Genomic DNA, 14,671 nt, shown 5'->3' on the forward strand with positions numbered 1-14,671 from the left:
AGCAGTTTCCCTCTGGGAGAGGCAGAGATGCCTTTCTAGGGTTGATCCAAAGTTTTCCTTTGTTTGTGTCCAATGAATTTTAATCCACTCCTCGATGACATCTAACAGGCAAATTTAAAAGAAACTTTAAGTGCTGCAGCCCTATGATTATTCATGGGAATCTGGAAAAAAAAACTTCAGTATTTTCATGTGCTGCTGTCTCTATAAACAAAGGCTTAGCATTAAAAAGACAGTAGCAGTTGTCTACAATGTGAGGCAGGAGGAGAATGGCATGGCAGAATAAGCAGGCACCCATCAGTATTTGAAGGACACCAGAGGTAAAAACAATGGTATTAATTGGAAGAGAAAGGATATTGAAGTAGTTTTAAATCAATTTCATCTAAAAGACAGAATGATTTCAGTGTGCTTTTAACAGCAAGGGCTGACAGCCCCTTCGTGCGTGACCCTGCCCAAATTTTCTGGGCAACTGCATGGAACATAAACTTGGGTTTAACTCACATTAAGAAAGAGAGATCTCTTAAAAATGAAAGCAATTTCTCCTTCCTGATCACTCACTGTGATTTTTATTTTTATGCTTTCTTCCTTCTCTCCTTCCCTGACTGGGCCATTGTTTCATCTAACAACAATAAAAAGTGGCTTTGATTGCACACTAGGAAACCGGGGGAGGGCTAAGGTATGAACGGCCCCAGTTGTTAAAGACAGCTCTGTTAAAGCATCCTTCTAAAACATAGAAAGGTCTTATTATCAATAACACTTCCTGTTCTTAGGGTTTCTTTACTTCCTTAAAAAGGTTTTTATAACTGATTTTGAGGCTTCTTGGGTTTGTTTGGGTTTTTGCTTTGTTTTTTTTTTAAATGTTTTTTGATGTTTTGGTTTGGGTTTTGTTTGTTGCTGTTGTTTGTTTAAGTGGGTGTTAAAACCAGAGTCATCTGTTGAGATGGCTCAGCACGTTTATTTGGCATATTCCAACAAATGCCTGGAAATTTCTGTACTTCTAAGGCAAGGGGGACGAAAATCTGAGGTGTGAACTCAAGATCGAAAGCTGAGTGCCCAAACAGGTTAAACAGCCCACCTTAGTGCTCTGACATTCAAAGGTTTAGCTGGGGAATTCACCCCTTATTTGTAAACCAGGTGATTTAAGCATCTGTGTACTTTAAAATACTCACTAATATTTTACTAAAATGTCACCATTATTCCTGCTTTTGTCTTATTTAATTTCTTTCCCCTTGTCTAAGTGTGCTTTTTCTTTTAAAAGACATTCAATTACTGTCTTCAGGTTATTTTTTACTATGCAATAGAATAAGCTTTGTAAGTGAAAAGATAATGCAACTGTGCAGAGTTTTTTTTTGTGTGCACTCTTGAGGATGTAAAAAAAGGTCAGGATCCTAACATTCCTCTAAGGATGGGGTTTAACCCAGGATTCTGCTTCACAGCTGGACCTGGCTGGCTGCAGCTGAAAGAAGTGCTTTTAATTTAAAAGCAAATGTGTTAATGACATTACACAAACACAGGTATCTGAAATAGTACATATGAGTGCTACATGAGTGTTATTCTTCTGTTGTTCCCATCATGAGCCAACACAAACTTTATAGGAAAGGTACTACACTGAGCCCAGCCCTGGGCAAAGAGCTCCCCAGGACTGATCCACTTGGGCTCTGCACTGATGGGCCCATGTGTAAAGCAGCAAAAGCCTGAGAAACTGCAAGGAGCTGGAGAGTAGAAAGGAGGTGATGAGAAATATCCTGGTGAAGTTTTCACCAGAGAGAGTGAGAACAGACAAGGGGAAAAAAAAAAACAAAACAACAAAACCAAAACAAATGTTGGGAGCTGCTTCAGCAAATGAGGCCAAGATGTTTTTCTCCTTTACTCCACACAAAGAGAGAAACATTGTTTAAATATCATAAAAGGAGGAAAGGATAACAAGGTATTTCAGAATTCATTCTTGATACTTTTTACTGCTAATAACAAACTGTTTTTACGCTTTTTCAGTGTGCAATATTAAAATACCATATATTTCATATATTTTAATTTTCAGTTTCAGACCCAATGTGACTGATAAATAATAAAATTAGAAGGAAGAGATTGCAAGAAAGTATGAGGAAATACAAGACAGACAAAGACTGGTCTTCCAAAGAAAGCCTGTATCAGAAATACTACTTTAGTTCACTACAGGGTTTTCCATATCTATATTTCTCAACAAAAGATGAAAGGAGGCAAAACAGAAGCTAACCAAGACATTACAGTTTCCATTTGTAAATGTGCAAATGCAGCATCAGTGACACTACGCTGAAGAACAACAAAAGTCTTACTGCTACTGTGCAGTTGTACAAAATCCAATCTAAAAGAGGGATAACTTTCAATACCTCTGGTTTTTGTTTTTTTTTTTACTGCAAGAACTGTTGAGAATGTTAATAATTTACAACATTCATCTCGGTATCCTCTGTAGTACTCTTCAGACTGAAAACATCTCTGATATTTTGAGAGCAAACACTGCTGGTCAAAGGACTTTAAAAGAAAAAAAAAAAAAATCCCACTAGCTTTCATCCAGTATTTACCTAGTCCCAGCCAGCACGAAGTCTCAGAGGCAATTCTCAGTGGCAATGGTGACACAATTCTACATTTTGCACTATCTCAGAAAGAGGAGATGGTTTACATTTTGCTCTTACAAGCCCCGAGGCAACCTAGGTCCAGTGCATACCTTTGTGTATCAGGAGACAACCAAGACCCAAGCATGCTGCAGCATGAACTGCTCCCTGCCACTGCCTGTGCACAGCATTTCACCTTGGTTAGAATGGTTACACTTGCTGAACATCTCCTCCTGGGTCTCAGCTTTACCACTTTTCACATTTTGACAAAAGTGGCTTGAATAAGCATTTCCTTGAATGTAAGGCTTAGGTTTAGTACTCTGGACCTCAGCTTGCCCCTAAATGTTTGATTCAGTTAAATCCAACACAGGATGTGATCTACATTATCCAAGTGAATGGATGAACACTTGCTGAGAACACTTATTCTTATGGAAATTCAGACAACCCATTTCAAGGGGTTTCCAACATTTGACATGACAGAAATTTCATGAGTTAACTTGATCTCATTGGATTGACATAATTTGGAAGCTAATGATTAGATGAACAGCATTATAAATCTTTAGTGCCACTGTATATCCACGTATGCCCTTAAAACATTACATGGGCCCTATTTCTGATGGGAGTCCATTATTGTCTATTACATCCTGTTGCTGCCTTCCTTTCTAAATATATATTTAAAAGTCCTTTCTCGATTATGCTCATGATTTCTTCTCCTTTGTAGGTCTGAGTTCCTGCTTACCCATGGCTGTTGGGTTACCCCCTCAGATTTTTCATTGCATGCCTTTTCCTTTCTGCCCACCCACCCTTTTCCCTTTTCATTTATGCCACTTACAGTCTTGATCTCTACTTGTGCTCCTCCTGATCTCAGCATGCATTCCCTTTCTGATGTCTCCCTTCTGTCTTTACTCTGTCCTCTTAGAAAGATTCAGTGAACTGGAGTTGTGACTGCATCTTTAACTCGGCAGGGAACTACAGAGCACTGAATCAGAATGCATTCCCAATTAATTATCACACATATGGCTCCTATTCAATTAGCCTCAATTTGTTTTATTGACTGCCAGGGGCAAAAATTTGAGCAAAAGAGATGTTACCAGTTAAAGAGAGACTGCCAAACAGTTAAACTACATCTTTGAATTTTGTATAGCCTCCCCTGAGTGTGAAACTGCAGGCAACTCAAGAAAACACTTATTTTAATATCAGACCTACTTGATTAAAGGTGCCTGGTTTTCCTTGCCCATCCTTTCTCACATTTTCCCAGCTCGGTGTGACTCCACACGTGGAGTCAAGCAATGAGGTGAGGGCTGGGTTGGAGAGGAGGTGTGCACAGCTCCATGCTACAGCAGCTAGCCAAAGGGGCACACATGGCCACTTGCTCTAGGGGACATCACAGCCCAAGACACTGAAGGGATGGGAGTTTCTAGCAGGGCTTCTTTTAGCTTGGGGCTGTGCCTGAAGCAACACCCCCCACACCTGAATGCTGTGGGTTTTGTCACTCTGCAAAACTCTACACTGAAAGGAATTAAAGACTCCCAAAGCTGCCAAGTGTTGCAGGAACAAGTCTGCAATGGGCAGTACTGGTGGCGTGCAAGACAGAGAGTGGTTACACACTACAGCAGGGAGCAGACAGGGAAGGGTCTTGAGAAGACAGTCAGATGAGTAAGTCTAATGAGTTACATGTAATTCCAGAGAGCTCGTGAAGAACTAAGCCTGAAGTTCACACAAAGATGTTCTTTGTTCTTCAAACATTTTGGTTTTCTCTATTCTCTCCCCCAGTGCCAGAACGACGGCCACAAATGCCCCTGGAGAACAGGGCATAACTTCCCAAAAACCAGTTAATACTCATTGTTTAAAGAGAGGAGCATGTTTTTCCAAAAAAAAAAAAAATCACCTCTGTTGGGAAATCTGCCAGCCTTAAGAGAAGAGAAACAAAGGAAAAATGGCAGCAGCTTGCTAATATTTCAGCCTTTGTACTGCTGCCAGCCACGGACTGCCACTTACAACTGCATCAAGGCTACATTCAAGGATACCAGGGCAGGCCTAAGCAAACCTCAGCATAGGCTGTAGTATACCAATACAGGCTGGGCTCTCAAAGAGCACCTTTGAAATTTCCAGAAAGACTGGAAAGCCTACAAATTCCCCAAATTCTACATGCTTTGTAAATAGGATTGGTAAGCCCTTCTGATTTGGAGAAAACACCCCCAAAATTAAGGCCAAAAACTGTTCATTCATTGGTCCTATTTGTTTGGACTTGTAAGTTCCATGAACTAATAAGCACCCATTTCAGGTTTATCTGCATGCTGATACTTATTTATACTATTTTGAAGAGTTCTAAATTAACTCAACTCTCAATAAAAGCCTGAAGGAGCCCTGAGGCCAACTCAGTGAAGACCTCTCTTAGAAGAACCACAGTCACCAAATGGACAAGCGTTCACCAGGGAGTAATAGCTGTGAGCAAAGGCACTAGAATCTCAGTTCATTTTAGAGCAAACAGAAATACAGTGCTTCTTTGTGGTCAGTTCATAAAAACAGGATAGAAATAGAGGCAGCCATAGAGAAACACAAAAATTTGCAGAGAAATCAGTTTGGAAGAAACTAAAATAATTGCAATGAACAGTAAAACTCAAGGCTACAATGTGGCTTTCAGACCAGGTAGCTGGAAATATTCAAGAAAGTTTGAACCCTAAGTAGGGCAGTGACAGTAGTTAGAACATAACATATGAGACGATATTTGATGAAATAAGGCAAATATTATCTCCTGTCAATTAGGGGAAAAATGCTGAAGTTATTTATCCTATTCACTATAAATTAAAATCCAAACCATTACTGGGCTACAAACATCTGCTGCAGTTCCTCTGTAAACATCACTATTATGGAGGTCTAAAGACATGTGAAAATCAAACAAGACAGCAAAAAAGAGACTAAGAAAAAAGAAATCCAGTCTTAAAAAGAACAGCTTGAAAGGTCTGAGTGTGCAGATCCCAAACAAGGCCCATGGACAGTTACGGGTGAATGACAGTTTGTGTTTGGAGCAGGGGTTTTAACAGCTGTAACAGATGAGCAGGCTCACAGGGAAACCAGAGGCACCAGCATGTGTTAAAAATAAGCATTTGGAAGTGGAAGGCCTGTTATTTTATGGGGAAAAAGGGGGGGAGCAGACAGGTACTTTTCACAGCTCCTTTTCCCACACATGTGCATAATGTGGGGTCAACCAGAATTACGTGTACACTGGGAAAACTCTTCCCATTCCACCTGCAGGCTGTCTGCGATGGGCAGGTCAAGTGAGCTGGCAGGAAAAAAAGAAGCAAAAGCCATCTGCACTACATCTGAAGCAGGGCAGGTTTTCCTTGCCCTCCATTCCCAGCTGTGTTAACTCTACAGGTGGTTATTTTCCAGACCACAATGACTGGAACAATAACACAGTGATACACTTTTTAAAAGGGTGGAGGAAAGAAAGGCTTGCTCACATAGTCCCAAACACAGAGAGGCATCCTGTAATGCCAGTCTGAGATAACTGGCAATTTAATCACAGCCTCTTTAGAGACACCTAATTAATTCAGTTACACCGCACTGTAATTCATTCAAGGCGCTTCAAAGCAAATGCAAGCTGTGCCTTACCCAAAAATAGGCACTGAACCAGAAGAATAGAAACAGGAAGGTACAGGAGAGACAAGCAGCTTGTAAACAGCAAAATCTCCAGATTCCTGGTGGCAGTTTGCTGTTGGTGGGGACAAGTCACAGCTGCAGCAGAGAACAAACAGGCTGCTCCACGTGATCCAGCTGTTAGACCCACTGGGGAATAAAAGTAAACTTCCTTCTCTGTTCTGTCATTGTCATATCCAAGATACAAAGGAAGATAAGAGGAAGGGAGGAGAAGGACAGAGTCAGGCCGCAGCGTGACAAAGTATTCCAGAAAAAAAGCAAAAGCAGAGGAATTGAACAATAGTGTTTGGACAAACGCTTCATGCTTTAAAGTGCCTATACATTAAACAAGATTTACTGCTATTTCCTTTTCTCTCTCTGACATCTACAGCCTAATCATTACAACAGCTGTGAAAATAGGGACTAAAAGAGCAGTCTTCAAACTCAGAAGCGGGACCAAGGCCAATGGCTGGACAAAACCAGTGTCACAGCAAACTTTCCTTTGTAAAAACACAAACCCAAAAATAAGAGAGAGAGAGAAAGAAAAATTCTCATAGTTGAACTCCCACAAGGTAACCACCTCATGAGCAGCAGCCCAGCTTCTCATTTGACACCCCTCTCTTTTCAGCAACAAAGGCAGTAAAAGCTGCTAGACTGTGATTGCAAGAGGTCTTCTTTCTCATTAACTTTCCTTATTGCCTTATTTTTTCTTCTTCTTTGTCATCCTTCCTTTCCCCTCTGAAGGATCCCTGACCTCAGTGATGTATTGGTGTAGTAGACTCTGCCTGCAGGGAGTACCAGAGGGCACACTCAAAACAAACAGCATCTGCTGACTGCAGGGAAGAACACCCATGCTCTGTGCACACACCACAAGAGCCCAAACAGGCACAGCATGAGCCCTGAATTTTGAAGAGCCTGTTAGGAATTTCACAGTTTGCTTACTATCAAAATGAATCCCTTTTCCTTTTTTTACCCACTTGAGTCCTTCTGCTCCTTGAAAAAACAAACAACACCATTTTAATTCTCCATGACTTTCAGCTCCAGCTTGAATCATCTAGGATAGAAGAAGCTCAGTCAGAGAAACCCGAGGATTCAATCTCCTCTTGAGCAGAAAAAGTGGAACTAAAAGAAAGCTGGAAACACAAGATACATGTGTGTGCACTCAGAAAACACCAGGTAGGGACAACCAAAGCAACATTTTAAGGAACAGATGGATCAGCCGCTCAGCACTCAGACTGCTGGCCTAGTAGCCCTGTTCTATTAATAAACATGGTACTCTGTACTTGCTAAAGTTCGAAGTTTCAGCTTTGGATTCACTCTACCAAAAATGAACTGGATCTTTTTTCCCCTCATCTAATTTCAGGCTGCTGGCCCAAAAGAGATGCAAAAAAATTTCTTCCTTAAAAGAAACAGCAATGAAGTTTGCTTGACAACAGAGAAGTGTACAAATACTGATTACAATCAGTACTGAAATTACAACCTAAGAAAGCAATCCAATTTATGACTTGAAAGAAAAACAATTTTGATACTTAGACTGCTTGTCAAAGTTGCTTTCAGTTATTCTAATTATTATGCCATTTGTTTTATTATATATTAAAAAATAGCCTTGGAACTGACAACACCTAACTGCATGAATGAATTATTTGTAGCTAATATGCGATAATTTAACATAGTCATCAATACAGCAAAGAAGTGTTTGAAAATGAGTATATGAAGCAGGCAGTAAAAAAAGCTATATAAAGTACATGGAAGGTAGCTTTGCCCTGGGCAAAAATCCTGTCAAGAAGCCGTGAGTATGGAAACAGCGAAAAAAAAAAATCTCCAAGAGCTTCTGCTTTGTTTGAACTCATCTCAGACAACACTGCAGTGAACCTGTGACTTTCCACGAATACCCTGAGCTGAACTTGGGGAAACCATCAATGCACTCCAAAAAAGAACTCTGTACAGCAACTTCCCCATCTGTTTGTTCTGTTTTGTCTTATATAACCTTAAAATTCAGTGCACATCTGGCTGTAAGAACTGCAGCCCAAAGACAGGCAGATGTGCAGGAGCCAGAACAACTTTCCATTCTAGCTCAAGCTCCTGATCCTATCTAACTCACCACTCAAAAAGAAAGCAATTGTGCTACCCCTTGAAATTTTTACATGTTGAAAGGGCAAAATTCAAAGCAATAAGGCAACACCCATTCAGTTAATTCAATTATTTGAAGTATTTATTAGAAAATTTCCTCATTCGTAATACCAAATTGCTCCCCTTCATTGCCTTTTTCTGTCTTGTCACGGTGTCCTTTTAATAAACCAGGAATTTTTCAGTCCAACTCTCACTCATTCTGGTTAGCTTCTCATGTGAAATGGAAGTAAGACAAAGGAGAATCAGAAGTACTAGAGACAAAATGAATACAAATTTAGGAGGATTCATTCCATGTACATATTCTGAGCTGCCACAGGTTCAGGCAAAGACTTATTTTACTTTGATGACAAACCTGAGCCTTCTACAAGGCTGTTTTCTACTTCTGAGAGGTTTCAAGAGGCAAGGTTGTGGTATTTGTTTTAAGTGAGGTCATAAAAGATACAGAATTTCTAACAAGCACCAAAGCACTACTTTTTACAAAGAATAACGTAAGCCTTCTGGTTTAAGACAAAGTTGTAGCTGCTGCTTAGTTTGACAAGCAGTGGTGGATTAAAGGGTGTATTAAAAGGGTTTGGTCTTCTGCACTTGAGGTTTTACAGTTTATGGATAAAATAATTACCTTGCTTTGCAAAACTATTAGCATCAAGTTCTTCACTTCCCTTAGTGGGAATCACAGATGGTCACTACTGATGAAAACAAGTCACACACACACCCTTGTTAAAGTATTGAGTATCAACTATTTTTAGATACTTCCTGTGAATATCTCCTGTTCATTTTGAATCAAAATATTAGACAAACCAAAAGCAAATATAAATGACTCCCTCTATTTCCCTTGACAGTAACCTAAAGGCTTGACACAACCTAACTATGTGGCAGTGATGGGCCTTCAACAGAGGCTGGTTCTCTAACTGGGACTTGGAAAGGTAACTGCATGTCTTCAAAATGCTCTGGTTGAAGTAAAATGTAGCAGATGTTAAAATCCTCACTTCCTACTTAATATTGTTCAAAGTTCCTGTCCAAAAATATGTAGCTGTCTGTGGGATTAGTGGTAGTTTCCTACCTTTCCATAACTGCCCTCCACTTCACTCCCTTAAGAGAATTAAACTGCTGACCCAGTAAAAAAGATGTGACACAGAATTCTGTTAAGATCTAGTCCCAGTGTACAAAACTCAGTTCCCCTTGAAAGGTGTCGGAACTCAGGACATCCCTCTGGGTGTCCAGAGTTGCTGGGACCCCTGCCAGAGGGCTCAGAGACCCTGACACACAGCCCAGAACAACTGTGGGTTAGATTTTGACCCGTGGAGCAAATTACCAGCTTCATATGAAGACCTGCAAGCCACAGTTTAAGTAGTGTATTAATAAAATTATCACTGGGTGAAAAAGTAAATTTTGGGATTTTTAGAATAGGGGTTTCGGAGGCAAGATGGAGGGATTTGGGTGTGTCTAGCCTTTCTTCTTCTTCTTCTTCTTCTTCTTCTTCTTCTTCTTCTCTACCTCCACCTTCACTGGCGATGGCACTTTTAGATTGGTTTAGAGCAGAAGCTCACTGTCTAATATAAAGTGATAGGTATTGGAAAGCAATTGTAAACATTGTATACGTAGTTTTTAGTATAAAGAGATAACACCACCCTGGGGGCAGGCAGAGTGCCTCTGACTGTCCTGCTGGACGGACCTCGGCAGGGCAGGAGAAAAATTTTTATAGATAAGATACAATAAGCAATTCTGAGACTGAAAACTGAAGAACTCCAACTCATCCTTCGAAGGCGCGGGCCGAAACAGAGACCTTTCACACATCTCGGGGTCACAGTGATCTGCACCTTTCGAGAGAAAGGCTTCCACAAATCTCATCACATTCAGAAATGAATACAAAGCCTCCTTATATAACTTGGCTTTGTCTAATTTCTTTATAGGTGAGTACATATTCACTCACTGACACAAGTCAAAATGCAACAAAAGAAAATTCTTCAAACGAAGATATGCCAAGACAAGAGGTGTGGTTAGTGTGTGGCCCTTCTCACTGGCGAGGCCAAGCCAAGACTCAGCCAATGCAATTTTCCCTTTCTATCACAGTTCTGCAGCTGCAGAGTTACCTGCTGCATCCCAGAGGGTAGCATTTAATCAGCCTAGTTAGTATAAAATGTATTTATGCAGTCTGACTGCTAGTGCCAAAGGCTTCACAGATTTATTTGCTAGCACTAGCTAGCAAGACAAAAAAGGCTGACAACTGGGAGTTTTACTGCTTTTTTCCTTTTCACAGCTTCGTTACTGTGTGTCTGTACAACAAATGCAACATGACGCCTCATCTGTAACCCACTGATAATTGCTTAAATACATTTTCAGAAATAGCCAAATAACCATGGGAAAGTAAAACAGCAGAAACAAGATTCAAAGATTAACCTCTCATGCCCTAATTTAAGGATTATCTTTGGAAACAAAAAATACCACCAGAAATGAAACTAATGAGAGCAAAACCTTTACAAATAACAAAGGCAGAAATTTGTGAATAGTCTTACTTGTAGTTTTTCTCCCAGAACTTGACTGGTCGTGCGTACGATGCAATGAAGATGACACTACCCAGAAATGGACTGAGTGGTGTAGAAAAGACTGAAGCGGCCAGAGTTTGAAAAAAAAGCATAGCAGAGTCTGAAAACTGCAAGTTAAGGTAACATGGAAAGGGAGGAAGGCAGGCAGTGCCAAATCAGCCATTACCAGCATGCAGTCAGTGGCTCTTCAATGCTACAGTTTTATTATTGGGGCGACCCTGCCTAATCCCTGTCTGAGGACAGATGCTAGGCATAGGCAGTGCAGCAAACATCCTTTTCCAGCTACTTAAGCTACCTTCTGTAACATAAAAGTGCCTTTCCAGAGTCTGACACAGAGTTTAAAACACACACACACGAGGAAAAAACCAATCTCTTGGAAATTATTTGTTCTCCACACTGGAGAATTGCTTTCTCTGTGTCCAGTGATCCATTCTGTGGGCTTCTGCTTCTTTTGGAACGACCCTGTATGTGGAGAAACTATGCCTCTATACTCCAACCTGCTGGTTTCAAACTCATGTTTTCACATTGATTCTTACTGAGAATTTACTATTCCATGCTGGCCAAAAGCTAAAAAATGTTCAGCATTTCATAATTTTTGAAATATATAAGAAATGAGAAGGTGAGGACAGGGGATGAAGTATCACACATAAACCTCATAATGAATGCCTGAATCCATAGTTTACTTCAAATGTAAAGTCATATTTCAGGCTGCTGGAAAGCAAGTTAGGAGATGGATAATGATACTGAAAAAGATGCAAGTAAAAGGAACATAAATAAATGCAAGAAAATAAAATGTTAGGCTTAAATTCTTCATTAATTCATACCACATCCATGAAATTTAGGGAAAAAGACTTTCAAACTGGCATGAGAGACCAGTTGTCATTCCTTACACCTCTCTTGGGAGGGAGGTACAGAGTAAAGAAGCCATGAACTAAAGGAACCACTATCACTGGACAGTGATCAAGCACATCTCAATCTAAATTTCAGGTAAAGTCACCCAATAACCAGAGTGTTTTAGCTTACCCTCTTATAGCAATATACTGTACGGGTGTCCCACAATCCCTGAGACTTCACAAAAAGCCCACTTTAACAAAAGTAGCATCATTCTTGGTACAGCATTTCTATAAAACTGCTAGCTAGCCATGCTTTAAAAGCCATTTGCAAAATCTAGAAACAAATATTTGCCAAAATATTTACCTTTCAAATCTCTCAACCTTACTGAAAGACAGTGGTCTGGAAAGGCGTCTTTGTGCATTAGAGAGATTCAAAAATTAGCTGCCCTGAGAGTCTAAAGTTTTAAAAAGAGCACAGAGCAGAAAGCAAGTGCATCAAAAAAGCTGAACTGTCACATTACAGTGCAGTCATAACCAAGCACTGGCTGTGAAAGATGAACAAGTATTTACAAGTGTCAGATAAGGGAAGGAGGCATGGGAGCTGAAGAGAGGAAGAGAGAACAAAGAGGACAGATAAGGGCAGCAAACCAAGTTTTTTAAAGTTGGTACTAATGTAATGATTGATTTAAAAATTGCCACCGTCATGAGCTAAGACATTTCCACACCACTGTGAACTGTTTGTGTCTTAGACATAATCAGTAGCAATGGGGTTTTTTTTCTAAGAAGACATAATGCTTTACTAAATGGACAGTAGAAGACACTACCCATTTGATTTGTGAAATGTAATTTTAACTGTTTCATATCTGTAAATGTGTCATGAGAGCAAATGACAGCATCTGACTGTCTTATGTATATGCAACATGTGCAGTGGGCAATTATCTGTCACAGGGTTATTTTTATTTGAGGATATCCAATTTGTCTGTATGAGGTCATTACTTATTTACTTTAAATACCAATGCTTTAATAATGTCTAAGTAAAAAAGAAGTGTCAAAAATTTACAGGCATACTTTCCTACACTATGACCTAAACCAGGTTTCCTGTGTACCATCTTTGTTAGGCTACATTGTCTAGAAGCAGAACTTGTTTCTTTGTGAATAATGGATTTTCTTTCAAACATGGCCAAAATCAAATTTTGAGATCAAAAACCCCAAAGCTTCAGTATTAAATAAAATATTGCCTTTGAAGATTAATTCTTGCAATTTAAAAATCTGTTTAAATTCAAACCAGCTTCAAAACAACTAAGTGAAAGACTGACATTCTGAAAATCTTCCATCCCCTCCTTTTAACACAAAACCATGTAGCAAGGCCAGCTCAAATCCTTTGTTTCTCAAAATCCACATTTTTACTTGCAATTACTACAAGCCCCTTCCAGGCACACAACCACTTAGAGGATGGGAAAACTGACTGTCACAGGGCTCTGTTTTCTGATGTTAGAGCTGTAACCCTGAAACAACCAAAGCAGAAACTCTCCTAAAGGGATAATCTCAACTACAAACTCATTTTCCCCCTCAAATTTCACTGTTCCCTTTTTAGGTTAAATCTGCCTTTGAACCACAAACTACACTGACTTTCTCAGCGTGCTGATATTTATAGATGCATAACCTCGTCTTACCCACTTAAATGCAAGGAAGGGAAGTTGCAGATCTACCCTCAAGTCTGAAGCCCATTCCTGTTCCTGGTATTTTAAGAGGGACTTTGAGGGGTCACCTATTCCATCTAGTAGCCACAAGCAGGATCAGCTAAACCTATATGACTCCTGATAGATATTCATTTAAAATCCTGAAGATTTCTAATGGTGGAGGCTCAACAACCTCCCCCAGGCAAAGCTCCACACGTGTTGCCCTTCATGCTGCACTCCAAGGCATTAAAGGATGCTGAACTACTCATAGCACTGAGCTCTGCAGCAAAAGTTCACCCAGGCACTTCGAAATTTAAAAATTTACATCCTGTTTGCAGAACTGATTGAAGCAATTAAGAGCCACAAATAATTAACTCTGTAAAGAAATGGCAGGTTTAGTACCTCTGTAAACTGCAACATGCATTCATCATTACTGTTTGCAGGGTTATGATAACAACAAATAAAATTACCATGCAAAGAGGCAGAGTTATTGCTGTTGTGGGAATATTAACTTCAGCATTTAACCAGTATCTTAATTGCAGCACTGCCTTAGAAGACAGATTTGCATTTACAAAGTGTACTATAAATATAAATAATAAAAAGCTAGGCTAGATCACTTTAGCAATAACTCTGTAAACAAACAAAACTCTAGTTTAACTACTTTCCATTTTGCAAAATTTAATTGGTAATTTTATCAAGAGCAAAGTTACCACTGCAGAAAACCTTTGTGACCAAAGAGAAACTTGTTGAAATGCAATCTTAGTTCTTAAATGTTTTGCTAAATAAATTCATATACACTTCCCCAACAGAAATGAAAATATTTTTTTATTGTGCAATTCTGGAAGGATTTGCTTATATATAAGCAATATATAACCTAAAACTCTTAGGACAGACCACTGCTTTTATAATGCTTTCCTTCTATAAGGAGACAATCTAAAGCTTTCCCTCTGGGAGTTATTCTGTGTGCACTTCCCTCTCTCTGAGGCTTCCATTAATTCCTCCCATGTAGAAACATAAGCATTGTTACTCAACATTGCTTATGCTTCACAGCAAAGAGCAGACGGAAGGAATCGCTCAAGGGAAAAAAACCCCAGCCCTGTGGGATGAAAGGGACAAAGACTTAAGTGCATATATCCAACAAACAGTACAAAGTGAGCTCGGCAGTAGGTCTGAACTAGAACCACTTTGTCAACTCTTCTTCCACAACTCTGGTTAGCAGGGAAGGTAGAAATTAAAAGTTAGTAACTGGTAATGCCTTAGAC

General features: G+C 39.7%; 1 protein-coding gene across 1 annotated transcript in view; it reads right to left on the reverse strand.

Annotated features, from left to right (window-relative positions):
• The window catches only part of PCNX2 (pecanex 2), a 151,677-nt gene that overhangs the window by 44,895 nt on the left and 92,111 nt on the right, over nucleotides 1-14,671 (reverse strand). Inside the window, exon 23 of the mRNA XM_059841608.1 lies at nucleotides 10,868-10,996. Within this exon, the coding sequence (XP_059697591.1) occupies nucleotides 10,868-10,996 (129 nt within the window). The remainder of the gene's footprint in view (nucleotides 1-10,867; nucleotides 10,997-14,671) is intronic.

Source organism: Haemorhous mexicanus, chromosome 3 (assembly GCF_027477595.1).
Source record: "Haemorhous mexicanus isolate bHaeMex1 chromosome 3, bHaeMex1.pri, whole genome shotgun sequence".
In the NCBI taxonomy this organism is placed as follows: domain Eukaryota; kingdom Metazoa; phylum Chordata; class Aves; order Passeriformes; family Fringillidae; genus Haemorhous; species Haemorhous mexicanus.